Source organism: Neodothiora populina (genome assembly GCF_041146345.1).
Source record: "Neodothiora populina strain CPC 39397 chromosome Unknown canker_contig_6, whole genome shotgun sequence".
In the NCBI taxonomy this organism is placed as follows: Eukaryota; Fungi; Ascomycota; class Dothideomycetes; order Dothideales; family Dothioraceae; genus Neodothiora; species Neodothiora populina.
This window is the reverse complement of record NW_027191414.1, coordinates 118,375-146,197: the sequence shown is the minus strand read 5'-3', so window position 1 is coordinate 146,197 and position 27,823 is coordinate 118,375. Positions and strand designations below refer to the sequence as shown.

The 27,823-nt window shown below is 50.5% G+C and overlaps 7 protein-coding genes across 9 annotated transcripts; 6 read left to right on the top strand and 1 right to left on the bottom strand.

The window, feature by feature from the left end:
- Positions 1 to 59: 59 nt before the first annotated feature.
- On the top strand, positions 60 to 2,148 carry AAFC00_005698 (uncharacterized protein; the record flags this gene model as incomplete). 2 transcript variants are annotated; one of them, XM_069345521.1, is made up of 7 exons in its annotated part: positions 60 to 443; positions 526 to 612; positions 671 to 734; positions 794 to 1,056; positions 1,110 to 1,384; positions 1,439 to 1,963; positions 2,034 to 2,148. In XM_069345521.1, 7 exons carry the CDS (start codon positions 60 to 62, stop codon positions 2,146 to 2,148), a joined length of 1,713 nt encoding a protein of 570 aa, XP_069197723.1. The 2 variants fall into 2 exon arrangements, with proteins under 2 accessions (XP_069197723.1, XP_069197722.1); XM_069345520.1 differs by having other exon boundaries at positions 369 to 443.
- Positions 2,149 to 6,910: 4,762 nt separating this feature from the next.
- Positions 6,911 to 7,481, top strand: AAFC00_005697 (40S ribosomal protein eS27; the record flags this gene model as incomplete). Its single annotated transcript, XM_069345519.1, has 3 exons — positions 6,911 to 6,913; positions 7,139 to 7,201; positions 7,299 to 7,481. 3 exons carry the CDS (start codon positions 6,911 to 6,913, stop codon positions 7,479 to 7,481), a joined length of 249 nt encoding a protein of 82 aa, XP_069197721.1.
- A 1,038-nt stretch (positions 7,482 to 8,519) lies between these two features.
- AAFC00_005696 (uncharacterized protein) lies at positions 8,520 to 9,593 on the top strand (the record flags this gene model as incomplete). The annotated part of the gene is made up of 3 exons (XM_069345518.1): positions 8,520 to 8,726; positions 8,861 to 8,982; positions 9,068 to 9,593. 3 exons carry the CDS (start codon positions 8,520 to 8,522, stop codon positions 9,591 to 9,593), a joined length of 855 nt encoding a protein of 284 aa, XP_069197720.1.
- A 693-nt stretch (positions 9,594 to 10,286) lies between these two features.
- Positions 10,287 to 12,332, top strand: AAFC00_005695 (uncharacterized protein; the record flags this gene model as incomplete). Its single annotated transcript, XM_069345517.1, has 3 exons — positions 10,287 to 10,940; positions 10,999 to 11,325; positions 11,376 to 12,332. The coding sequence occupies 3 exons, from the start codon at positions 10,287 to 10,289 to the stop codon at positions 12,330 to 12,332; spliced, it is 1,938 nt and encodes a 645-aa protein (XP_069197719.1).
- Positions 12,333 to 12,811: 479 nt separating this feature from the next.
- On the top strand, positions 12,812 to 13,552 carry AAFC00_005694 (uncharacterized protein; the record flags this gene model as incomplete). 2 transcript variants are annotated; one of them, XM_069345515.1, is made up of 1 exon in its annotated part: positions 12,812 to 13,552. In XM_069345515.1, one exon carries the CDS (start codon positions 12,812 to 12,814, stop codon positions 13,550 to 13,552), a length of 741 nt encoding a protein of 246 aa, XP_069197717.1. The 2 variants fall into 2 exon arrangements, with proteins under 2 accessions (XP_069197717.1, XP_069197718.1); XM_069345516.1 differs by having other exon boundaries at positions 12,848 to 13,552.
- Positions 13,553 to 18,032: 4,480 nt separating this feature from the next.
- AAFC00_005693 (uncharacterized protein) lies at positions 18,033 to 19,403 on the bottom strand (the record flags this gene model as incomplete). The annotated part of the gene is made up of 3 exons (XM_069345513.1): positions 18,033 to 18,541; positions 18,594 to 18,686; positions 18,737 to 19,403. 3 exons carry the CDS (start codon positions 19,401 to 19,403, stop codon positions 18,033 to 18,035), a joined length of 1,269 nt encoding a protein of 422 aa, XP_069197716.1.
- Positions 19,404 to 22,096: 2,693 nt separating this feature from the next.
- AAFC00_005692 (uncharacterized protein) lies at positions 22,097 to 24,897 on the top strand (the record flags this gene model as incomplete). The annotated part of the gene is made up of 2 exons (XM_069345512.1): positions 22,097 to 24,540; positions 24,606 to 24,897. The coding sequence occupies 2 exons, from the start codon at positions 22,097 to 22,099 to the stop codon at positions 24,895 to 24,897; spliced, it is 2,736 nt and encodes a 911-aa protein (XP_069197715.1).
- Positions 24,898 to 27,823: the final 2,926 nt, after the last annotated feature.

The following is a 27,823-nucleotide window of genomic DNA, read 5'->3' as shown; positions in this document are numbered from 1 at the left end:
AGCAAGACTCTGGAGAGGGTTGTCTATCTACATCGATCGACTCTGGTGACTACGAGAGAATGATGATGAACCAACAGCACGCAACCATACCTGAATATTATCCCAGTAATCGAGGGGATTATGGCTATGACCATTTTGGTGTAGCGCAGTTCGCATATCGACCAGCTGCACCCACCACTCACTTGCCTCTACGGCCGACGACGGAGCTTGGCCTTCCCGAGCTTCATCACCAACACCAACCACTGCCGCCGCATCACGTCAATCAGCAGCAACGACTACTCCACACCACTCACCGACATCAACAACAAGTCGTCCATCAACATCACCAACAACCTAACCGCGCCCAACCACAGCATCTCCAACAGAACATGTCAAATTGGCAGACCGATGAAGACCTTGCCGAGTTCCAGGAGCTCTCGAACAAGTACGAGCCCGAAGCGACGGTAAGTAAACATTAAATGACGAAACCCTGTCAACCGTGCTTTCTCGGCTGAGATTCCTCTAATCGCCTTACCCGCTACACAGGGCCCTCTTGTTGGTGAACGTCAATCGAGTGCTGCTCTTGCCACCGAGTACGCCGCTGCAGATCCTATTTATCGAACGAAAACTGCAGTAAGTAGCATGGCTTTGGTGGTTGTCTCACGTCGTCGAAACTCACATTTTGATCAAGAAACTACCCGAATCTTACTCGCATTATCGCACGTGTAGAGGCGATGGACGCTGCGGATGGAGAGGTAACAATTTATTTGACTGTGATTTGTACATGTAGACGCAAAATGCTTATACGATATAGCTATCGCTTTCGCCTACTTCGAGAGCTTGCTCCGAATGGGCAGCAAGTCAAAGTTTCTCGAGGAAGAGACCCGACTCAAATCCCTTACCAACCTCATGAACATTGCAGGCTTTGACAAATGGTCCTATGAAGACTTTGCCGACGAGACCTATGGTCTATTACGAAAATACATGGGCACCGTCGACGACCCTGATGTGGAAGCGTCTCTTGTGGCAGACTTCAACGACGAGGAACTGCAGAACTACATCATCACGCATTTCAAAGTTAGTGACAGCTTTGGTAGCACTACCTACCCCCTGATGCTAACGAGCCCCAGGTCCTTGCTGCTGCATGGATGAAAACGCGACCTGACGAATATGCTCCCTTCATCCTTCCCCAGACTGTTGATGGCTATGTCGAGGCGGCCATCATGCCTCACGGAACCGAGATCGACCATCCAGGAATCAATGCTATTACCGACATCCTTCTCAAGCCTGCTGGTATAGCTTTGGACGTCATCTATCTGGATCTCAGTCATGGCGACGAAGCCACCACTCATCAATTTGCGGCCGGAACGGATGCTTCTGCCACGATCAACCTGCTTTACAGACCGTGAGATACCGCTCTGGATGTGTACCATGTCCGTAGATGCTAACATTGCAATAGTGGACATTACGATATTCTGTATAAACGAGAGACAAGTGCACAGCCGCAACCTCCTCCGCAGGGTGTTGCTGCACCGACGTATCTGCAATACGGTACTTATGACGAAGAGCCCATAATGGACGTAGGTGTGCCGGACTTTCTTGCGATGATGCCGGGCATGTCAATGGTCCCGAACCAGACCAATTGGATGGCAAATCCTTTCTACCCTTCGACGGAATCGACATACTCTGCACCTCCTCCATTACCAGTACAACACCACGCACCTCCACCTACTGCCTCTGTTGCACCGGCTTACAGTGTCCCCCCTTCTGTCGCGACGGCTACTCCGGCCACACCTTCACCATCCCAGGACTTCTACGGATCCAACGTCTCGCCAACCGAGACAGCAACGCATCACGGATTACTTTTCGCACACAGCAATATGGCTCGTGGTACGAACTTCCGTCCCAGTCAATACATGTCTTCGCAGAGTGCGCTGGCGTCCTCGGGCCGCAATATTGACTTCCAGACCTCTCAATTCAGAAAGTGAGTGACGAAATCGCACAGTTTCGCACCTTGTTGCTCAATCGAAGGGAACACTAATTGCTCTGTGAAGCTCGCATTTCAACACGGCGCATTTCCTAAACCCGGACTTCCACCCCGATGAGTGGAGCCCGGAGAATGACTACATCACGCCCAACAACCGTAGCAAGCACAAGCCAAGCGGCTAGAAGCATAGTGTACAGCACTATTCGTGCATGCCTGGGTTCGTAATAGATTAGCCGTAAGACCTATGGTTGCTAGGCGCATGTAACATCAAGGTCAGCACCGCACGGAACTTTTGCACGACTGTTCCACGACATGCTCTGCCGCTTTTCGCACAACTATTGCATATTCTAACGTCATGCAGTGGCAAAGCTATCCGAGCTACAACCTTTTACACCTTTCCTACTAATGACGAAGAGTCAATATACAATATGAAATATAATTATTGAGAAGTCGTATTCGGAAAAGAAAATTCGCAAAAAAACATGGAACAAAATGATCAAAATTCACAGAAAAAAGAAAGACCGCTCTAGCTGCGACCTACTCGACGCTTGCTCCGAATCACCGATTACCATTCGCCTTCACCGCTATTATCATGCTAATGCTCTTGATTCTTCGGAGCTATCCGTTTTGCCGACGTCTATGTCATCCTTGTTTTCTTAGGATGCTACATGCGCGTGACCGGATGGAAGCCTGGCAACAACAGGCTTAGTACATTGTATGCTTACCGATGATCGATCCGGAACGTTTTCCTATCCAGAGAACGACATCTTGTCTATTTTGCTTTCGGTTCCTAAGGACTTTCCTACGCTACACTTTCAGACCTCACGGTTGCCCCAAAACTTTACTACCCACTAGCAGTCCAAGGGAAGGCATGAGAACTTTCGATTGCCCGAGTTCCCCCTGGTGAACTTTTGTTTCTGCACCTTCTTGCGCGCTATGGCTGGCTGGCGTTTCCTACTTGGCGTTGTGTTGTTTTTGTTGAGTCAAGTTTCAATTTGGGACAAGTTTCGCGGAAAGCATTATTATTTCTTTTCATCACTCTAGGTCTGTCTTTCGTCTTTGTTTCACCCTTCTCTTCGCTGCTTCATCGGCCTTCTTTATTGGCGAAAATGGAGGCGACGGTTCACTGGAAGGGTGGTAAACGGAGCGAATATAGGACCAAAAGGGCGGAAAGGCGGAAATGGGGAAATAGGTGGAACAGGTGTTTATCTGCTATGCTGAATCAATTTCATTAATCAGAGGGGGGCAGAAGATTTCTTTCTGGGAAGACGAGAGGTTCGGAAGAAGGAGGGGAAATGGGAAATGGGAAATATCGAACTAATTAAATCGAGGTAGCAGTCCCCCCTATAGTCACTCATTAAACGCACTATATCGTACTCGAAGACTTTCATCAAGCCTATGGCGCGAGATCTCTTTCACTGTGCTGCATGTGTTTTGTATGATCATGTATATATAGCCGACTAACGCTTCACAGTATCATTGAACACATCACGCCGCAGTGCCGGCTGAGAGTGTATATGCATAGCAGGATTTTACGATGCCATTATCCATGCAAGGCCACAAGCCGAGTGAAGGGAGTGCTTCGCGCCAACATCAGCCTGAGTATTGAGGGCATGGCATTGAGACAAGTCAAGACGAAAATACTGACTATTCTTTCGGTGAATGTCGTTAGGTTTTTTTTCTGCCAGGTTTGCATGCTGCTCATGGCCTGTGAAGCTTGCAATGAATCGTCTGTCCCTGATCTCCCCCCACACTCTTGCTATCTATTCATCTGCTCTCGTGGGTTTGATCTCAACACGTACCTTTTCCAGCCTGCTCAGTCGCGAGTCGCCACGAGCTGCTCCATCTGCCGGCTGTATATTGAAAGAGAGTATTGGGATGCGCGGCCCGCCGAGCCTCGTTCCAGAGACAAGCATGCGTCCGTGTCGTGCGCTGTGCTTGAATCGTGGCCTATAAAACCCATTGTAATGTTCCGAATAGGCAGAGAGAATTATGTGTCAAGGCCAGGGCCAAGGATAGCCAGATGGTCGACTGATACCGATGCCATGAGGTTGCGCCAGACGTCTCGTACACTCCCGTGAAAGACGTGGGCACACCGTGACTCCGCATGGCAGCCACGTAACGATGTCTGCCGAACGGACAATGCGGACCGTTTGGCGCGGGTCCGTCTCAGGGAATCAGCAAAATTCGCGCAGAAACGGATCATTCGTCGGGGTTTCTGTTGTCGCCCATATGTGATTTGATCCAATGTATGTGTTCGAGGTGTCTCTTGGGGGGGAAAAGGTAGATCTCGCGGAAGCTGCACCTCTTGTTCGCCATCTAATGAATGATGGGACATGGGGATTTCGAGACGACAGGAGTCCGTACTTTGCCATGTGGCGTTGCTAATGTGGATCTCAATGTTGTGCTACAACACGTTGCTTGCATCCGCTCGTGAGCTCGTTCTTTGTTTCCATATGCCGCAGAAGGAGTGATCGAGGATCAGTCGAGTCTGATACCATGTCAGGAGAATAATGCTCAGTGTCCATCTGGTCGAGTCAACCGAAGAATCAACTGCCGAACCTAGTCCTCACGGCTCTTGCCATTGTGGGTGGAGGACGTTGAAATGAATTGTCAATGTAATCCCACACCCAAAACATAGTAGTCCTGCCATATCTGTCGCGGTCCATCAAGCCAGCGAATGAGGTACGGCGATCATTTTTTGCAAAAACGAGTTATTGGTCCCAAGAAGTGACAGGAGTCAAATAAGCTCGCTTATTTCTACCTTTCCGGTGCCGGCTGTACGTGTGTTGTGCCAGCGTCGACATGCGCCATTGTTTATTCAGGATTTTGGCATAAGTGCAGCTGCTATTGCGGTCAAACATTGACGAAAAGCGGTTTCTCTTTTTCCTTCCAGTGGATGCAGACTTTGTTCACGTCGAGCAGATCATGAAACGCTTGTTCCCAAGCAAGGAACAAACCTTGCACGCAACCTTCTAGACCTTCATGTACCTCGAAGACCCCAATGCGCAGCAATCGGCGATCTCGTTGATTATGTTCATCTAATTGGAATGCATGCGGGAAAGCGATACAGATTCACGATACCAGGTGCAGAAGAAAGATAAGAAACAATAAACGAATACACACGAAGCAAGCAGCGGGCCTATCCCCCGGGTCCGGATATCTGTTCATGGTCGGTGTGAGATAGATGGAAGCTTTGCAGATCACAGGGAATATAGGAGCTGCAGGGCAGGGGAAACAATCCTCACGTGTTCTATTGGGTCAGTTTAGAACCACTCAATAAGGCCACCCAAGCATATCCAAGGGGAGGTGCGCGGCAATGGCGCGTCCTGACTTGGTGCTGACCACCCGGTCTTTTCGTGAAGTGGATACCACGCTACAGGTGTTGCCCACGGGACGTCATACCATTATCGAGATAGAGGGGCCATGCTATGGTATAGGTTCAGAGATCGGTAAGCTTCCGAATCATAGACGAGGAAGTGGTTCGCTGCCAAGCTCTATCCTACAGGGGGAGACCCTGGCCCACCTTCAGCTCTTCCATGAAATAGTCAAGAGCGGGATCATGTCCTGCAAGATAATATAATCTGTGTCTACACTACTGAGAAGAAGCATGTAGTGGTTATTGATCTCGAAAACGAAGAGCATCATTTTCTTGTCGTCGCAAGAAATCCAAGTCCTGCGGGTGCACGTAATCAGATAGGCTTAATGAGGGATTATGAGTCTTGGAAGCAACGATACAAGACTAGGGTACTCTGGCTAGCATATACCAGGTCTGCTGTGTTCACGACGTGAGTCATATTCATATTGTCCAGATCGCAGTGTCATGCATCCAAGAAGTATTAAGGTAGCATACTTCAGTGCGGCGTCAATTGAATCATTATGCACAAAGAAGGGTTTGATTGAGAGCTGCGTGTGTGACACAGTAGCACTTCTACATATCGCATGATCATTGAGTAATACTGGAGACTGAACCACGGGTGTAGTAGCATAGCAAGGCTGCGCGATATAGTTGATGTCCCTGTCACATAAATGAAATTTGGACCGATTTTGGAAGACGATTATAAGTAGGTAACATTCCAATACTGATACGTGTAGATACTGATACCGCTTTACTGGATCAATCAGATAAGGCAGCGGATTATCAGACAGCTTATAATCTTCTTCCTGCACAATAGCCCCATAAGCAAAGGGTAGAAAGAGGTATCGATATAAGGGAAGCTCATATTTATCATTTGGCTGATACAGACTTCCTTGACTCTTGTGCTCGTCATGTCAGATCGTATTTGTGTATAGCCATGAGATGAAGGAGAATCGAGCCAGCTGAACAGGTCTCATATCACCATGATTACAGGCAGTGATACGAATAGGGCCTTGTATAAACAACAAGCAAATTGCATTACAGTATGACCTATTGTTATCGAATCGTGTGCATCATCATATGCTCATGGAATGAAGAAAGAACAGACATCCAACGTCTTAGGAAGTCAGTCAACAGTGATGAGACCAGTGCCAAGACAAGCGGGGTCGTGCTATTATGAACATGTCTGCGCAGAGTCTTGACACTATCCTATCTGGGAGTCCACTACTGGATAATAATCATCGCCACGCCAGGGCGCATTTCAAGTGCCTCATGCTGCTGCACGTCAGAATGACAATAGAAGAAAAGAAAAGATCTTGTTGGAACGTGCTGGCTGTATAGACAAGTCAGAAGTGGCGAGTAGCAGACGACACAAAAAAGCAATCGCTAAAAGCAAGACTAGCGGGGGCTTGGCGTTCAGCACAGACACCCACAGAGAGGTTCTTTTCGAGCTTTGCACCTCGTCCGCTCCTCTCTTTGAAGAAATCGTCGACCGGCAAAGCTCATTAACAGCACCATCTTCCAACCATCAATCCAATCCCGACAAGTAAAACAATTCAAACACAGACAACAGTCAAACCGACAAGATGGTACGATTTTTGCCGAAATGCGTGGTCCTGGCGATGCGCTGAAGATGAAGGCTTCGAGGTGGCGAAAACTTGTCGGACACGACGAGGAAGAGGAGGCACACGACATCGACAACGACGGCAATTTCATCCGTCAGCGACAATTCGCTCTGCCACCATCTCCAGCGCATCCAGGGCTGCCGTTATCATGTCAAAAATTGGAAACATGACTGACGTGATCATGTGCAGGTTCTCGCAGTCGACCTCCTCAACCCCAGCCCCGCCGCTGAGGCCCGCAAGCACAAGCTTAAGGTGCGTTTATCTGTTTCTCTCTTTGCTTCCTTTCCGTGGGGAAGCAGTCGCCATGCGACCTCTAGAATCAGTTGAATTAATGAAAAACCAAATACAGACCCTTGTCCCCGGCCCCCGCTCTTTCTTCATGGACGTCAAGTGCCCCGGATGCTTCACCATCACCACCGTCTTCTCCCACGCACAAACCGTCGTCGTCTGCGCCGGCTGCTCTCAGGTCCTCTGCCAGCCCACCGGTGGCAAGGCCCGTCTTACTGAGGGCTGCTCTTTCAGGAGAAAGTAGATGTTACGCGAGTAAAATCAAGTCAATTCGGATTTCGTATTGGGATGGTTACTCGGGGGAAAGATGGTGGCGTGTCTCCCCGTCACGGCGGCGGCGGAGGGGATGCGTCGCTCAAAGTCATGGCATACGATATTTTCAAGCGCAGCAGAGGAGCTCGGGTTTGATCTATTCCGATCGGATAGTCATGCCATGTGGATGGATAGAAGAGGGAACTCCCCCTCGCCAACCAAAAAAGTCTATGCAGCAATATCACGACATCGATCCAAAAATAAGGGAGTTCCGGATATCCGCCACGATCAAAATCTGGCCGCTACTTTCTTATTTCCTTTTATCTTGCACATCTGTTTTTCTCCTTTTCGGAGTTTCTTGTCTGCTTGCTGTTTGTGTACAAATGCACTGGTGCAGGAGAGATGGCATATCAAAGCGAGCTTCTGATGCATGATACATTGAGGAGTGAGGATCTTATGATTGCTATTGAGGAAGCCTACCCTTGCTTGCTCTCCTTATAGCTGTTGAATCGATCTCATAAAATCTCAATGGTGCTCTTGTGGACCTGGGACTCCGTGACACTGTGACCTTTGCTGTGCATGCGTTCGGATTGTGACTCGTAGCTGCAGGAAGAAAATATCCATTTTACATACCCCTCTACACTGTAGACATTCATGACTGCGCCGATTGTTTCCAGCCCTTACCTTAATCATGACTGACACCCGAGAAAATATATTTCGACGAGCCCAAATCAGTCGACAAATCACGTCTTATCGGCGATTTACCACTAGACAATCCTGCACGGAGCCACTTTGCCGTGTCTGTAGATAGCAGCATCTCCACAATGAGGAGCAGGTTCCAACTCCCCGTGCTTCCCCCGCTAGTAGACGACGGCGGCGGCGGCGGTGCTGGGCTCCAGGCACACGATATCTCTCTCCCATGTCGCGCGGCTCTTCTCGGCGTGAAAGACCGAAGAATGCGACCCATACAACACTCCGCAGACTCCAGTGCGCCTTCATCACGAGGTGAAAGAGGAAGAAGAGCAGAGCCATGACGACTCGCTACACCGACGAAGAGTGGTCGTCCATCATAGCCGGATTCGCGGCCGAGGTCTCCATCACCGAACGGCCGCGGTCGAGTCCTCTCGCTGGTAGTGCAGCCCTCGCTGCTGCGATTGATCATACTCTTCTCAAACTCGATGCGACGTCGCAGCAGGTGGATGCGCTGTGCGCTGAAGCAAGGGTTTTGGGTTTCGCGGTAAGCCTGATTTTATCTGCCCGTTGGAAGCTGGGGACGACGCTTCGGAAATAAATGCTGTCGGAACTGCACTGCATGCAAGCGTTGCTGTAATTTTCGGCCAATGCTGATTTGTTCTGGTGTTGCTCTTGTAGACAGTCTGTGTTCGACCATGTCATGTGGCGCAGGCAGCTGCCGACCTCAAGGGCAGTGGGATACACGTCACGGGCGTGGTAGGCTTCCCCGAAGGCACGCATGAGATAACGGACAAGGTGCGGTATGTAACATAGCATATGTTTGTGGACTTAAAGGAGAGACATATCTGCTGGGACCCGCATCTCTGACATGTCCAATGCATGTAGAGAAACTCGCCGTGTCCTGATAGCAGGCGCCCAGGAGTTGAACATAGCTCTCAATTGGCCTCGATTGCAGCAAGGCCAATATGATGCCGTCTACAATGAACTGGCCACAATTCGTGCAGCAGCCGCGCCAGAAGCGCCCATCCTAAGCTTGATTCTGGAGATCTCGCAGCTTTCACGACAAGATATCATCGCCGCCTGCGTGATAGCGGACTATGCTCGATTCGATTATGTCCAGACAAGTACCGGATTCATGGGTGCTGGTGCAACAATCGACAATGTACGTCTGATGAAGGCCGTCTGTGAAAGACTAGAGAAAAGAGGTGGCAAACGAATGAGAGTCAAAGCCAGTGGAGGAATCCGGACTCTGGAAGATGCTCAAGAGATGCTTCGGGCCGGAGCGAGCAGACTCGGCACAAGTGCTGGTGTGTGGATTGCAAAAGAAGGCAGGGAGGTGCGTGGAATTGGAAGAACAGACGACGGAGCAAACCGACCCGGACTGGCGACAAGACTTTTCAGCGACTACTGAGATATGTCGCATGACAAGATCCCACCATTTTCGCGACGGATTATACCTCAGGTCTATCATGACCTCAAAGCATGCGCTGCCACCAAAGAGCAATGCGCTGCTGCCTTGCTGCCTGACGCGCTTTCCCTTCTCTACACCTCAAGTGTAGGTACGAAGGGCACGGACGTCATCGATGGTCGGTGCACGCCCCTCCGAACTCATCACGACTCCTTCGATACCTCTAGGAGGTCTGTCACGAGGTGGCACGATCATGGACAGTCAGTGTAGTATAGACTGATGCCATAAGATCTCCGGCACTGGATGGATAGCTGTAGGCCAACGTGAGGTTCCAGACGAGCCTTCTTAGGTATGGCGCTAGCGTCGGAGGTAGGCACAGAGAGGAGCTTCTTTGGGATCGCTTGAACCTCTGGGATGGTCCTGAAGTGAATGCTGAAAAGGAAGGGGCGCTGTGGTCCACTTCACGGCGCACACATAATCGGAATTATCGATTTCCCACACTTACTCCTTTGCATTTACTTGATCTGTTCCTTCACACTTTTTCTGTTGTTAAGGGATCTCTCTTCTCGTGTGTCTTTCAAACACTTCGTGTGCTGCTTTTGCATTCCAGCATTCTTCTTCTTGACGTTGTCGCCCCCCTCAGCGACACACGCTCCTTCTTCATTTGCGTGTCTTTGTGATCTACCTTGCGACATTATGGAGTCAGAAGGTGAGGCCGTCAATGGCGACGACTACTTCAACACCGCTTTCGCGAGGGTCATCTACGACATTGACCCCAATGTAGCTAATTACATAGCTTATGCGGATGACGCGACCCTGGTCGGATCGTCATCGTCGTTGGACAGTCCTGCTGGCCTTTCGACACCACCAGCAGACGATGAAGCTTATGATGCAGGTTCAGAAAGCCAAGTGTCGGTCGATGAGGAAGACGATGAAGATGATGAGGACGACGAAGCTACAGACGAGCATGAGCAGACTAATGATGCAGCAATCGCTGACGAACCATCGCATGAGAGTACTCACTTCAAGATCAGAGACTCACCTAACATGTGTGGCAGCCTGCACACATATCTCTTGACCACTGTTGATAGCCCCTTCCCACTTGACATTCGTCTTTCACCAATCGAGAATGCTGGCTTCGGTGTATTCACGCTCAAAGAACTGCCACCTGGTTTTGAAGTCTTTCGCGTCATCAAACCATTGGTCACAGCGGCGTCGGACCCTGACATGGTGTGCGACAACTGCTTTCTGGCACCAGACCTTGATATTCGTCCAGCCGGTATGGCCCCTGATCCACCACCTGTTCTGCACCGCTGCGCGCGCTGCCAGTGTGTCAAGTATTGCAGCAAGGTTTGTCACTTCTTGCTTCACCTCCTGATTTAGTTTCGTGCACTAACCTGACGCATAGGAATGTCAAATCGCTGCATGGGCTGACCACCATAGCCAAGAGTGTAAACACATTGACCGAGCCCGCAAGAGAGGCGGTATGAAGCTCAGGGGCGGTGAACTTGCCGTAGATATGATCTTCTCCCGCATTCTCCATAAGCTTGCGCAAGGCACCTTCACCGACGAAGAGCGCAAGGCTCTGGGTAACCTGATCTCGCACCACAAGCGCTCGCTTGTAGGAGGCTTGATTGACACCAACCATACCTTTTGGGACACCAGGGCCATGACGGGCGGTATGGGAGAACTTCCCGACATGAGTGTGATGGAAATGTTCGAGCTTTACGCAAAGGTATATCATGATTCCCGACAGTCCAGTTGGCCAGGTGCTAATATGTCCAGATCGAAATCAACGCAATCACCATACGCCACCCAATCTCCCCTGGTTCGGGAATTAGTGTCGACCCCTTTGTGTCCATGATCAACCATTCTTGTGATCCGAATATCATGTTCTTCTTCGAAGGATCTCAAGCTCGCTTCAGAACCACCAGGGCCATTGCAAATGGGGAAGAACTCTTCATCGCTTACAGCGAGCCCACTTACGAAGTCAATTGGCGCGCCCGTGACCTCCATGGCACGTACAACTTCCTCTGTGGCTGTCCTCGCTGTGAGCGCGAGAAGAATGTTCAAAATGGCACTCCAGGGTACAGCGCCCTTGTCAAGAAGGTGTATCTCGAGATCCAGGAGGAACTCGCCAGTAGCATCAGCGACATTGCACTGAGTGGCTCGCCAGAGGAGACCGAGGACACCATGAGATCCATCGTCATTCATGCTCTGCGTGTTGCCGACCTTCCCTGTGACTTGTTGCCAGGCGACCGCTGGCCTGAGCACTTGCAGCCAATGATTGACATCAGAACTTTCATTGCTTCAGTCAATCAAGACTTCGATGATGAATACGCTCTCAAGATGCTACTGAAGCTCTGTTTCGTCTCTTTCCCAGCCGCCTACGGAGGCCGTACGGGCACAGACTGGGTCAAGGCTTTCTACCTGTTGGTGTCTACCTTACGCAAGTACATCGAAGGTCTGCGTCCGGAGATTACTGATTGGTCTCTGGTCCGAAACGTCTACGTTAGGAAGCTGGCAGATGATGCTGCTGACTGTTACGGCGGTGACACCGGGTTCGTCTCCGTACTGATGGAACATCTGCGCACTGAGAGACGTACACTGACTTATGGAGCTGCTCGCTCCAGGGCCTTTGTCGACAAATTCCTCATCAACCAGCAGCAGCTCTTCACCTGGGCCGGCATCCCAGATGCCGTCGGCGTTTCACTTGTCCACAACGGGCGTGACGCTATCTAGGCGAACGACAAAGCTAGCCTAAGAGCTGGATGGGAAGTAGGCCGCCGTGCCTTGGTATTAGCAATATGCACAATGGAGTTGCGGATCGTCGGGACCGCACTAAAGCTATGGTGAGATTGCCGAGATATTGTGGAGCTAGGGATATGTGAAGCAATGCACTTTGCGTTCATTAAGTGTGTCCTCAGATAGCTCTTATAGTTAACGAGAAACTTTACTCGGTAATTACGCGCCTCCTAGTCTCGAGTCATTATAGTCATTGACCCATCTTTGTGACATGCTGCTGTATGATTGAGACAGTGAATTGATGAAGTTGGTTGCAAGCAAAGCTGACTAAGCCAAGACTTTTCAAGCCCGACCGTCAAATTTCTTGAACGTCTTGAATTGTTGACTATAACAAAACGTATACTGTCCTTTATGACAGGCGAATTAATGTTAGAACACAAATTGTGATTCAGCAGCATCTGTGTGAAACTCCAGCTATGCTCCGCGAGGTACCAGGCTACTCTCCACACACAATGACCTCCTCAGGCGACCAAGAAGAAGAAGCCCATTTCGAACCAACGACAGATGCACTAGACGATGTCTTCGGTTCAGCGCCCAACTCACCTTTGGCGTCCGCCGCAGTTCATATCGGCAATTTCGAAAACGAGGATATAGACTCTGCCGATTTTGACTCTTTAGATGCGACGCTTGCCGCCGCGCCACAGACGAGAAATGCCATCGGCGAGCACTCGGACGTGCCCCGTCTGCGCAGCCAGCACGTGACGGCCGGCTATCGTGATGGCGTGGCGAGCAGTAAAACCGTGCATGTCCAGTCTGGCTTCGACGAAGGCTTTTCGCTAGGCGCGGTTATTGGACTCAGATCAGGATACCTACTTGGTGCTCTTGAAGGTGTTGTGCGAGCGGTCAATTCAGATGCTTCTGCAAGTGATGAAGTCAAGGGTTCTGTCCGAGAGGAGTTCGTTCGTGCCAGGGGAGAAATGGGCTTGACTGAGTTGTTCGGACGACGATGGTTTGGTCCTGATGGTGTTTGGACTTTCGAAGTCGAGGGCGAGAGGGAAGAGGGTGGCGAAGTCACTTTTCGCGAAGTCGCCGCTGCGCACCCTGTCCTTAGCAAGTGGGCCGCAAACGTCAAGGCCTTGGAGCAGAAATTTGGACTGGATCTCGAGGGACGAGCCAGGCCAGGCGACGAGGAGCTGACTGAGGAGAGCAGCTTATGAAGGGCGCCTTCGCACCCCCTGCTTCCAAAATGTCCCTAGCAAGGACAACTGACTCGTCGACCACAACGTCTGAATGCCAGACGCAGCCGACAGACATACTAGCCACGCTGAAGGCTGCTACAGACTACTTGGCTCTGCTCTCATCTCACCGCACATATCGGTGGCATGCACCCATGCCTACAGCACCAGGGCTCATAAGACACTTCGGCTCGTCAAAGCGAACAGCAAAGCAAACGAATGAAGACTGGGACATGCCTCTCGCCATCTCTGTCAAAACAATAGAGAGCTGTTTCGCTCAGCAAGCGACCCATCGTCTGCTATCTGCGGTGACTAATCTTCACATGACCCCATGATGTGCGTCATTCCTGGCGAGAATGTTGAGGTCAAGAGGTCGAAGCAGCAAAGAGCAGACCATGAAGCCGGTAACTCGCGTGGCGATCTTACCAGCTGGATACCATGATCTGCGATGCCTTGGACGAGGTTTCAGGCCAGCAACACTACATATGACGATATATGACTATCGCAGCGAAGGCGCCAAATGTTTGCACTCAATGGATGGGGAGACCCTGATGGACTGTAGCAGTGCTGTCAATCGCAGCACTTGCTTTACAGGCTATAGTCCACACCTCTCAATACTTCACTCAACTTTTCAAGATGGCTTGATGCTAAGAGCCTGAGATATCTGTCTAACGAAGAAGCAGTAGTCCTTGAAGCTTTCCATAAAGTTGTGTTCAGATATTGCCATATATGAAAACGCCGAGATACTAGTGATCGCCGACGCCACAAAAACCTACAGCTCATCAAGCACCGTCGCACCAAGTACTATGATCGTTACCTAGAGCTTCTGCCCTGATTCAGTGTCATATCATCCGCCTACACGAGCCCCTTCCTTATGAAAGAGACCGTAGAGCCCGGATCGGTGCCCTTGAGCAACAGATCCGGAATCTCCTATCAATTTCGTGCCTGCTTCAGCGAATGAGACTTCTGCGATTGAATCGAGGACGAATTGAAACCTGAGGGATGGCACTTTGACAGATAAAACACGTTTCATTCTATTGCTTGTTTCCATCAATATCTCATCCCATTACATTATGTACTAAGAGCTGAAACCCAAAATTCGATCCAAGAGATGGAAAAAAGAAGATCGTTGGACAATGTATCATTCCTGTTCTTGTATGCTCAATCACGCATTACTACGACTCTGAGGAAGATCGATAGGTCCTAACGTAGCGACGCGCTCTCGGCTCTGCCCGTTAGAAATACTTTTGTCCTTTGAAGATGAAGCTGAAGTTTACACCACAATTTTCTTGTACGAGTCGCCTGAAATTGAGACAATCATCACAAGGGTGTTTACTGATGTATATGATGGGATTCATCTTAGTGACGAGAGGGTTGCAGGTCTCCAATTCCGAATTTGGATCGTTCATGGCGAGCGAGGTGTGCGTCCAGAGGAAGAAAGCCATTAATTGTTTCTCGGCATGGCAGGCTTTGTGTTTTCCGGGCTCTCTTTTCGGATCATGACGATGTTCAGCAAGTTTATGCTCGACGGCATCGCTGAGTCGAAAGACCTTCTCCGTGTACTCTTCACGATCAAGACAGCCATCGTGACCGCCGTACCATCCATGGCTCCAACCGCTGACAGCAAAGATGTCTTGGTATGATGGGCCTCTGTACAGAAAAGCTAAAACTTTCGTCTCGTTCTGAAGCCTCACGTCATGGCGCTGCGTGAACACCACGGACATAATGTTGCGATCAGTAACATTCTGCTCGAACTTGATCATAGGTTGCTGCGATCTAAGTCCTGACGACTCAGTTGCATCAGCCCTCTTTGCTGCTCGGATGTCCCCCAAGCTAGCTTCGTACTTATCAAGGAGTCGTTCGATGGCATTTTTTCTCATTTGACGCTTCCGATGCTTCTCCTTAGTGTCATGCCCCGAAGATGCAATGGACCATTCCTCAGACTCCATACGACGGAGAGAGTCATGAGCATAGTCAAACACGGAACGTTCATGTACATCTTTCGTGAAAAGATCTGCGCCTGCGTTGCTGAGAAATTCCATAAGGTATGTATGACCATGCTCCAGAGCATGCATCAAGCAAGTCTTCTTTTCGTTATCTGTAGCATTGACATCTGCGCTCTTCCTAAGAAGGAGCTTCACAACACTCAGACAACCATGTATACATGCCTTCGCAAGAGCAGTTTGCCCACTCGACAATTCGTACTTCTTGACGAGTTCTCTTGGAATTACCGACTTCCTCAATATCTCTGCACATCGCTGGTCCTCGCCTGCAGTACATACCAAGATGAATCGATCCCACTCTTCGTCCTCGACTTCACTAGTGATGGAGATAGCTTGTAGGGGACCGCTCAGGTCTACACTGGATGTCGAGCCTGTCTCCACTGGATTGGAATCAACCTCAGGGAGACCTGGTCCGATTGTTTTCCAACGGCATTTCTCCCTGTCGGCTTCGATGGTGAGATGGCTGACACGAGGATGGTCCTCGAAAGGGAAAATGAGTTGGTAATATTGTTGCCGCCCTAACCAACATCTTGACATCTGCTTGACGGCTAGACCTGGGCGTGGAGACTCATAGGGGTGCTCGTGTACTCCACCACAAGACTTGAAAGGGCAAGCGACGAACGCATTTGTAGTGTTCCAAGCAAGGACGATTGCCACTGGCAGGAACTGCCGTGCTTTGGCTAATTCGGTGTCTCTCGTGGACAGTGTAATATCGGTCTGATCCTTTGCAATCATACTGAAGTATTCGATAGAGATGTTCAGAAGCGACAGTAATGAGATATGAACTTTGATGTAAGGTATCCAAGTCCTGAGGAGTAGTAGCTAAATGATGTTAAACTTCATGATGGGATAGAAAGAGCAGTCGTATATATAAACTCTTCAACGCCCCATCAGACACCGGTGAAGTGGTTGCCAACATGGGCAGTGTCCAAACTATGCAGCTTTCGACGTTCTCCTCACATCGCTCTCAAGCAATGCCGGCCAATAGCAGACACACCTCCAAACAAGAAGTGCCAACAAAAACGATCGACACAGCCCCCTCCCTCGAGAGCGGCCTCGTCGCCTGACAGAGCGGCACCGATCTTGCGTATTGGTGGATATTCCATCCCCCGCTCTCCTCGCGTGTATGAGAGAGAGAACGAGGCTATGTTGTTAGCATCCATCTATCTCTGCGGCGCTTAATGTTCTGAGGACGAGATATTGAGCATAGCCTCCTTTGCCCGACTCGATCTTCCGGCCATGATATGCGCGGATCTTAAAACGTACAGTGAACGTACGGTGATGAGGAAGACAAATCAGGCATTTTGAGAGTTTGTTGGTGATCGGAGACCATAACACGATTTCACCCGGATGATCAAGGCAACGAGATATTGCATCGGTCGGAATGTCTTTTCTTTCCTAGTATGTGTAAGAGAGAAAGAACGAGGCTATGTCTCCACCTACCTGCACGGCGCTTAAGGTCCAGAGAACAAGACACCAAACACAGCAAGCCTCTTTTGCGTGACTGGATCGTCAGGCGATGATTTGCGTCGACGGGATATATATCAGGCGACCAGGCAATTGAAGACTTCGTTTGTGATATAGGACCAGAATATTATTCTACCCAATTGACAGTGGCGATAAGGCAGGCGCTTGTGATTGTAGCACAGGTCAGCCACCTACCTTCCTTGCTCATCTTAGTGATCGGTCTTGGAGTACTTTTCGAGGCGTCTTGCGTGACATATCATGAGGTGTTGATCTGTTCGTACATAGTGTGTTTGTTGAGAAGAAATTATGCTCACTCTTGTGGAAACTGTCTGTAACACTGTGCACGTAGACCACGACCTTCATCCGAAGAATGCTGACATCGAGCAAACGCAAAGCCGGATCCTACGATTTGGAGCTATATAGTCGATCTATATACAGCACATTTCATGTTGTATCCCATGTGGTCTAGCGGCTAGGATTTGTCGCTTTCAAGCACAGTTGTGCTGGAGAACCGACAAGGCCGGGGTTCGATTCCCCGCATGGGAAATATTTCTCATTTTTGTGGCGGTCTCTGTCACTATCTATCTGCAAACTGTGTCACGGCAATTGTTGAACACATTTACTCTAATCTCCTCTTTGGCGGAAGTTAATCATCGCCGTAAAAAGGTGATGTGAATCAGGAACACCGGCGGCACGTAGATTCATCAGAAATCCAGCACAGATATTGCCGGGCGTGTTCCATTGGAGTCAAATGGACCTTAGGAAATGGACACGAAAACAAAAATGGTCAGGGTTAGATCGCCTTCCATGAGCCGGAAGGTTGATTGAGGTACTAGTGATACAGTCGTAGGTGAAACTTGCAGAATGTCGACTCCGCCATCTTGAACATCAAAAGGTATACACGCTCCTCGAGCAGCCCAAAACGCCATGCTTCGCTATCAAACGCGCTATGCCAGATTCAGATTATACGCACGTGCTGTCGAGAAGGACACTCAAAGTCCCGAGACCCGGTACTTACCACCAAGCTCTCCTCGTTCAGCATCAGAGCTGGACTTGTAAACCTCGGTCCGTAGATACATGTCGTCGTTTTGCACTTCCTCTGCGTGTGTGCCGCTGGATGATCGACGGTGTTCGCGCTTCTCGGCATCAGTGCCGTCATACCGACCCCCTCGAGAGACGTATGGGTTGGGAAGGCCTGGAGGCTCAGCGACCGCCAATTCGTTGCCATAATTGGCCGGCGGCTTGGGGGCGCGGCCCGCTGCTCTTCGCACGTCCTCTGACCGGTGGATGCCATCCTCATCTGCAATGTACTCGCTACGTCCTATTGCGACGTTGGGTCTGGCAACATCCTGAGCAGTTGCAGCGGTATCTTCATCCACATTGAACACCTCCGCTTCCTTGTCGTTGAAGTCCTGGCCAGGGTTTGCCGTCTCGTACTCGAGGGTTTTGATCAGTTTGTAGAAACCTACTGCGACAACGGCACCAAGGAGGGGACCGAGCCCTATGGATTATGTCAGTGGATTGCTCGAAGACGCTTCTGAATGATAACTCACAGTAGATCCAGTGATAGCCCGGGAAGATGTGTAGTACAACGCAGGGACCGAAGGAGCGAGCGGGATTCAGAGATCCGCCAGTGAAGTAGACACCTGGACACTGTCAGTATGGAGAACTTCTGAGTTGGACGGACACATGCTACCTGTCAATTCGGCAATGAAAAGAGCCAAACCAATTCCAATGGGCGCGATGAACGTTCCCTTGTGCTTTTCGGCAGCCAGCATAAAAATGGTAAAGACAAGCATTGCAGTGAGAAACATCTCAATGAAAAGACCTCGGACGATCGATGTACCACCACCAAGCGTGGTAGATACATTCATAGGTCCAGGAAAAAGAGCCGAAACAACGCCAGAGGCAGCCATGGAGCCAAGGAGTTGCGAAATCAGAATCAAACCGCCTCTCAACCACTTGACTGCTCCAATCAAGCACATGCCAAACGTGACTGCAGGATTGAAGAGCCCTCCTGTGATGCGGAAGAACACCCATGCGTTGACAGCCAGCGAGAACCCGAATGCCAAACTAATGTAAAGCAAGGCAGAAGTGTTTGGTGCTTGCGTCAATGAACCATCGCCTCCTGAACCAGCGTCTGAGGTGGCTGCATTGGCGACTTGCGTTGCAGAGAAGGCGAAGAAGAGAAACAAGAAAGTCCCGACAAACTCGCCCACCATGGCGACGAAATGATTGCGGATTCTATTTGGTAGCCATTCGAACCCAGGCAATCTCTTTTCGTGTGTGGGCACTGCCGATGGGTCTAGTTTTCGCTTGATGAAAGGCAAACTCAGGCCTCTGCCTGGCTGATCGATATTCATCTCTTGGGGTATGATTGATAAAAATAGATGTTGAGCGGAGGTGAAGAGAATACAACTCAGAGGATGTTCTCGAATATCGTGGACAGAGATACAGCCAAGATGAATCCGCACAGGAAGTAAAGATATGGATAGAGATTATCGGACCCAGGCCAGAGGTTATGGATGGAAGAATGAAGTGGCGTAGTGCCGGGAACAAATACGACACGGCGTGGAAAGGACTACGCTTTCATATGACGAGCAGCAGGAAGGAGCAATCCAATAATACCGTACCGTTCGTATTTTTAAGACACACGCGGCAGGGCTCGTGCTTGCACTGTACTTGTAGGGGGACCGGCAGTATGGCAAAGGAAAAAGTACAGAGAGGTAATGATGAGACAGGACAATTGTGCAAGACGGCTAGGGTTTGGGTATTGATCTGCCACTAACGCGTATCTATCTCTGTCTCCAAGCTCTCCAGGACAGAGATGCAACCGTGTTTACCGTCGCCTCTGACGCATGCTCTCCGCAAAAGACCATGTCCACCTGCACCCCACCTTCTTTTCCCTCGCACACTGTTCGAGGATACGCCATGCGCCTCCTTGCACCATCCCTTGTACTGTAGCCAAAGGTACTTTGTTACAAGAGAACAGCTGAGGTACCCGTTGGTATTGTCTCGTGCAACTCGTGTTGTTTCACATGATCATATCTGGGGTAGATTGAGGTAAGGCAAGGTAGTTGAGGTTCTCATACTTGTAGGAGAGCCATATGCCATGAGTACTGTATCTACCTTCTTTACACCGCATCAGGGCCCGAAGACAGAGTCGACGCGCAGAAGCTCGACTTGTAACGCGTCCGTCCTCGATTTTTCTCTTATGCTTTCGTTATGGCTCAACATGTCAGTATCATCAGAAACCATCGACACAATGGAATCATGCACGATCGTGATCAGCCGGGAGCGTACGTCATGGAGATCTACCCGAGTACGCTGCTCAGCACGGACGAAGCGGTAGACTCGAAGCTCGGAGCAAGGATCTTCTTGTGGCTTCAACAAGCGGAAAGCGGTTTTAGTCGTCGCTCTCAAGAGCCTCAATACGATTTCGTGTATTGGACAGTGAGCCGCAACGATTCATCTCGCTATCATCGAAACGATCGCCGAAACCACAACATCATGTATCGACAGCATTGGGAAGTCGGCATTGATGAGAGTGCTCTCAGTGGAACTGAAATGGCTTCTCAGTACACTGTTATTTGAGTCAGATACATTGCTACTTGTTCAAGCTCTGCAGGGTGTCCGGGTGCGAAGGCACAGAAGGACCAGAATAGTCGTGGCACGGCTGCTAGCCTCAGTCAATTACCTGTCTGCCGTTCACAGAGACTTTATGCATAGACTCACTGTACCTTACTGTACACCCCTTGTTATACCACGGAAGACGGCAAGTAACAACATGTCGCTGGGATTAATCTTAAGCACGGCATTGCACTCCGGAAAGCCTTTACATATTGCTACATGTACAGTGTCGCTTTCGAGTCGTCGGGATTACAGCTTGACCTGGGTACATCGTCATGAGACGGGGGCTATGGTGGCAGCGTGCCTCGATCAGTCCTGGAGTAGGAAGGTCGACCTCTTGTGGGATGACAAGAGCTTGGCATACGTAACTCGTATGCGCATATTCGCATCCTGTAGAGTCACTGGCTCAGTATGAAGATGCCCAGAGAGCCATGTATGCGAATCTCGAATCATGAGACATCTCACCTGATTGGGCAAGTATAAATCAATCATTTTAAACTTGAGAATTGGATCTTGCGGGGTGAACGTTGGGCCAGTGAGCCTACCTTAAGGTAAGGTACCTTATGTTGCTACCATTCGTCGACCTGACTCATCTGGACATTCTTATCGCGTTATCGTCAGGTTGCCATGACCATATCTCACGATGGATCAGGCCAAAATCGTCTCTTGTGATGACTCGTCGAAAGGATATCTTACCTTAAGGCGCTCTACGCTACTGTAGCTTGGCCATCTGTTGATTGCGGATACGGTCTAGATATCAGGGGTTTTCTTATCTCTTGTGTCTATCCTGGGTAATCAGGCACAGGAAGTTTGCTGTTGTGTTATAAGATAATCTGGTGTTCGAAGGATGTAGAGATGCTGCAGGTCGAACGACGAAGTTCATGTCTCGGTAAGGTAAGGCAGACCGCACTTCTCTTCGACGAGGGGACTAGACATACACTCGGCCTCATACGTTTAGTTGTCGTCGTCGTCGTCGATACGTGATGCGTGACGATAGAAACAGATATCTGATTGTTTTGTCGGACTTTACTCCCCCAGTCTCCGCAAGCGCCGTCTGTGCTCTCTTTCTTGTCTTGTCTCCCCCTCAATTCATGGATACCTTACAGTACCTTGGAGTAACAGCACAGCACAGCACAGCACAGCACAGCCAAAGACGTGTGTGGATGATTTCATGAGCACCTGATCTAATCTGTCTGTGTCTTGTGCCTTGTTCCGTTCGTGAACATCATTCGCTGTCTCCGCCAATTTGCAAGCAGTGACTGTCTTGTCATACCATGAGTGATATTTAGATAGATTCTTTTCCATCCGCCTTCCAGCCTTTTCAGTCCTGTCTCTCATGTCGCGTGGCTTATCGTCCTCTTTTCCATTAGAATCCGCTCCATCTCAACATCATCGTCACACTCACGAGACCAGGCGGCCGCGCAAGATGCGGCCCCTTCGTCTTGTCCTTTCTCTTTCCTTCTGTTTAGTCACCATTTTGATCTTGTCATTCTTCGCTGCGTCTAGAACGAGCGACACGGACTCGGTAAACACGAAGCGAGGCCGCACGGGATTGGGCGCCTACTTCAACTGGCAGTCATCCTCACTGTTTCCCCCATCCGCCATAATCAGCTTGACGGACGACAACTCGACCTTCTTCCTCGCGAGGCCCGCCAACTTCGGGCCGCCTCTGCCTTCGCGCGGACTCGACGGCCAGCTCTGGATAGGGAGCGGCTTTGGCGATGAGATTGGCCGAGGCGTGGTAGCTGGCACAGAAGGCGAGCTCGGCTGCAGCGACGTGCCTGGATGGGGCGACGGAGACTACGGAAGCAGCAGCAGCGGCAGCGGCAGCAGCAGCAGTAGCAGTAGCAGCAGCGGCAGTGGCAACAGCGGCGCTTCAGGCAGTGGAGGAAATGGCGCCAACTCGAACAACGCCGGCAGCAGCAGTGGCAACAACAGCCCGTCTCGCCCAAAGGACGACAGCAGAAAGAGCAGGATCTCCAAGTCATCGTCCAAGAAGGCAGCGACAACTCCAGGGAAAGCCGCAAGGGCCAGAAGAGCCAGCGACGACGATGAGCAAGGAGACGGCACCGACGACCACCTACACCACCCCCTTCCGCCCTCGAACCCGCTCAAGACGTCCCCCGAAGCCGCTGCAGCCGGCAAGAAGCTCGCCCACGCCGACATCCAGTCATTGCAGGAGACGGCCGAGATTGCCGGTAAAGTCGTCCTGCTGTCTCGCGGTGGCTGTGGCTTTTTAGAAAAGGTCAAGTGGGTGCAGAGAAGAGGAGGCGTCGCTCTGATAGTCGGTGACAACGTGCGAGGAGGCGCTCTGGTGACAATGTATGCGCGGGGAGACACTTCGAACGTGACCATCCCATCGCTGTTCACATCCCACACCACTGCACATCTTCTGTCATCACTCGTGCCCTCTGGCAGCTTCCTCGACGACGTGTCCCCGGACGAAGCTGCGCGTCTGGGCCTTCTTGTGGGCGACAAGTCAACTGTGGCAAGACCTGGCAAGACAGACGCCAAAGCACAGTCTCCTGGCAAGCAACAGCAGACACAGTCTGACTCGGGCACTGACAAATCGTCCAAGTCTAAGTCGGCATCATCTCACGCGGGCTCGGGAGCTGGAGCGAAGACTGCAGACAAGCAGCCATCAAGTCCCAAGTCAAACAAACAACAATCTGAGCAAGGCTGGTTCCGTTCAATGTTCAATTCTGCATCGAGTGGAGGCCACCAAGATACAAGAAGACCACCAAGTAGTGGCAAGATCGGATGGATCCAGCAAAGCGATTTCGAGGATGATGCGTCCTCGCACCCTGACTCCAGAACAGGGAAGGCGACCTCCAAATCATCAGATCAGGGAGCGTCTGCCGAAAATAGTGGCAGAAAGCCTGATCAGGGCTTCGTCATCGGTGTTCAAGACTGGCGGGACCCAGATCTTCTTGACGCTCAGGTCGAAGCAGCACAAAACACGCCTGGCCGTGAGAACCCGGCGGGAAATAGCAAACCCACTGCTCACAGCGGTCCGAAAGGTGGCAGCATCACTCCCGGGAGCGGCGAGTATGAACAGTCGAAGAAGCACCCTGCAGACAGCAAGGCTTCCTCTCCCAACCACCCAACGAAGCACTCTGATGAGGCCAATCGTGATAAGAAGCCGCCGAGCGACAAACCCGACAGATGGCTGAATCGCATGGGACTGTCTAATGAAGAAACCAGCACATCTGCACCGGAACAAGGCAAAGCGCCACATGTTGTCACTCAAGTCGATGAAGTGTCCGCAGACAAAGACAAAAAGAAGCCCGAAGATGGAGGAGACGACGATGAGCACGACGGCCTATGGGTCACGTTGACACCCACCTCCATGTCTTCTTCGCCGTTTTTCGACACTCTGCTGGTCCTCGTCATATCCCCTCTCGTTACTCTCACCATCGTTTATGCTCTCTTACTATTACGTAGCAGAATTCGCCGCCGCCGCTGGCGAGCTCCAAAGTCCGTAGTCGAAAGATTGCCCGTCAGGACTTACCATACCATTCCTAGCACAGTGACCTCCAACAGCACCGAGAACTCTCCGCCTCGTTCGCCAACAGCACCTGATTCCACAACACCTTTACTGCAATCCGGCGCGAGACCGATATCGCAAGGTAGATCGAGGCCGAGATCACGCACAGAGGGTGAGGTGCCGCCTACGGGAACCAGTTTCCGGGGCCCGACTAATTCGAGCATCGACCCTGCTCAAGAGAAACGTGAGGCTGGCCTCTCAGAGTGGCGCAGGCGCTACGTCGGAAGACAGAAGGAGTGCGTGGTTTGCTTGGAAGAATACGTTGATGGAGTCAGCCGAGTCATGAGTCTGCCTTGCGGGCATGAATTTCATGCCGAATGCATGTGAGTTTGGCCCATTCTGTTACACTGCGTGCCAGTCCGAAGAGAACTAACCTCATATTCGTCAGCTCTCCATGGCTCACCACTCGCCGTCGTACCTGTCCTATTTGCAAGAGCGACGTAGTACGGTCCATCGGCCGCACAGGACCCTCACCTTCGTCGCGGCCTCTGCTCCATGACTCTGGCTCCGAAGACTCTTCAGACGAAGCCGTCGCATTGGTATCCGACGACCTGCAGGAGCAAGTGGCGGAAACGCGCAACGACGATCCGTCGTCGACACATCCGATCAGTCGCGAGGAGGAAGCCTTTGAGGATTTAGAGAGAGGTCTTGAGGAAGAGGAGCAGGATCGTTCGAGATGATGGAAAAAGCCCCCATTTATATTTGCAGCTTTATGACAAAGACATGGCCAGCGCTCGTTTGTTATGTTTCGATTTTCTACTCTCCACTATAACCATATCCTGAAGCGAAGCCGACGGTGTCCATCAATGAAATCCACTTTTTACCTCTTACTCCAAGTTCTATAGTAGTGTAAAGTACAGACTCTAGAAACGGCGACAGTGCGGGTAGATGATCAGAGAAACTTCCAAGTCATCACATGCAAAAGCGAAGTGGAGTCATCGTATGCGGTATTGCTGGATACTTCCAGTGGTAAGGTTTCGAAGGACTAAGTATCAATTGTAGATTATTTACCTCATTCTACTGTATAAGAGCACCGAAAAAGGCCTAGACTTCGGTGACAGTCTAGTACACTCGAAGAGCAGAACAAGACAAACACAAGATCACCCAATCTTATCGTGGTAAAGGTTCCGGAGAAATTCGGCGTCAGTTGGAGATCAAGGCAACATAATCTCTGTCAGGTCCGAGGCAAGATTGATAACGAAACAAGATGTACAGTACGTTTCCACTAGCGGACGAGTCCTCTTTTCAATCTCTATCTTCATTACGGTTTGGGTGATCCTAGAGCGCTACTTCGGTTCGAGTATGCTGTTCTAGTCATTCATGGCATCGCTTCCAGGCGCTGTACTTGTGCGATCATGGAAACATATCGGCACTCCCGTCCGCATTATCCAGTCTAGCGCTGATGAACTACGATCTACAGATCGCGCTTGCTGGTTGCAGTAGTAGCGGCAGCAGCTCTACAGAGTGGTGCCCTAGGACGGGTTTTCTTCAAACCCGTTTTGGTTTTGCTGGGAAGAGATCCGCAATAGGATGTCGCAGATCCTACCGATGGCGTTCGGCTCATTGGGCCTTTGCTGTAGTTCTAGATTCTAGGTGGAGTACGATGATGTCTGATAGGGTAAGGTAAGCTGTTTCCCTCTGCTTCGGTTGCGGCACCCGGGCCGGGTTCCCGTTGTTCATCACTCGAGTGTGCATCATACCTCGCAAGCGATATGCTAATAGACTTACGTTCCTTTGGTGAAATCATTATGCCGCAATACTGCTTGCTACATATGGATCCATTGAGAAGAATCGTAGCAAGGGACAATTGATCCCCATGGAAAGACTGTACGAATATTATCTGCAAGCTGCAGCCACGAGAGTCCAACGACTATATCCACGGTAAAGATCGATTTTACAACATTCGCATGTCGCTCAACATGCTATTCCTTCCACTCAGTCCTTCCAGATCGGCCTATCAAAGTCCACATAATCGGAAAACAACTTCAGCCAACAGGAAAACAAAAGCGACACCGTTGGCCTCGGAAGAGTACTCGGTGTGAAGCCCTAAGTTCATTACTGCTTTGGGCGTTGGCTAGACTTTGTGCTTTTGACTATCTGTCATACTTCTGACTCGTGGTCAGTCCTCTCTGATCTCGACCCTCGATGTTCATTCTCAATGCCTTTTCACTGTTGGTCGGTTGTTTTGGGACATCTGGTCCCTTGAACGCACTTGTCTGCGCGGAAGGGTAGGATGGACGCGACCTTTTCATTGTAGCGTTCGACTCTTTCGTGGCCGCCTGCCATGCTACCCTTGATCAGAAGGCCAGAGTATATACCACTTCACATGGTCCACCAGATCTTACGTTATCATAATGTGATGACCATGAAAAAGAAAGATCTTGAAATATAGCCGTTTGCTGTCTCGCTCATCGGTGTGAGTCTTTCAATCGCAGCGTTACCGTAAGCCAGCCAGATGCAAAATGGGCACAACGGTCGGTTGGCCGATAGTCTGGCACCGGTTGGCTTTTTACCATGTAAATAATATACGAAGTCGATCTTACCCACGAGAGACTCGAAGTTCTTTGTCCTTTCGTGTTCGGTCACGACAACAATCATGATGGACCGAGTGTCTCCGGCGAAGAACACAACTTCGCGGTTTTTCGAGTACCCATACAGTCTAACACCGCTTCCACCAGACTACAGCAAAGGACTTATTGCCCCTGGAATTACCGGTTCTGTTTCGGCAGTATGCTGTATCGCTATGCTCTCGTTCATCGTATATCGATACGTGACCTGGAGGATACACTACAAGGCGTTCATGGGCTACAATCAATATGTTACTTTGATCATCCATCTCCTTGTCGCAGACCTGATGCAGGGCATCTCGATGACATTTTCCTTCTCCTGGATCGCACGCGACGGCATTCTTGCGCCTTCTCGAAGATGCTTCAACCAAGGCTTTCTCCTGAATCTTGGTGATCTCGCCTCGGGATTTTTTGTCTTTGGCATTGCGCTGCATACGTACTTTGGCGCGGTTCATGGAAGACGAGTGAAGAACAGCACGCTTACTGTTCTCGTTCTACTTGGATGGCTGCTGGCCGTCATCCTCACAGGCATTGGACCCATTGTTCATCGTGACCATTACTTTGTCCGCGCTGGAGCATGGTGCTGGGTAAACCAGGAATTCGAAACCGAGAGACTGGCATTGCACTACGTCTGGATCTTTCTGGTTCAGTTCTCGATTCTGCTTCTGTACGCACTCATCTTCATCCACCTCAAGCGGACCATCTCAGGAGTCCTCCCGGGTTCCGTATCGCCGGCACATTCCAAGATCGATCGCGTGGCCAAATTGATGATCACCTTCCCCATCACTTACATCATCTTGACACTACCTCTTTCCGCTGGACGCATGTGGTCCCATGCACACACGAGCGAGAGCCTCCCCACAAGCTTCTCGCTGGTCGCCGGCTGCATGCTCAGCAGTAGCGGCATGGTCGATTGTCTTCTTTACACTCTGACACGCCGATCACTACTGCAGCAGACGCTGCAACCAGCAAAACCCAGTGCCGACGAAGAACGAAGGTGTTATAAGCTGGAAAAGATCAGCCAAGGGGCCGCCAACGA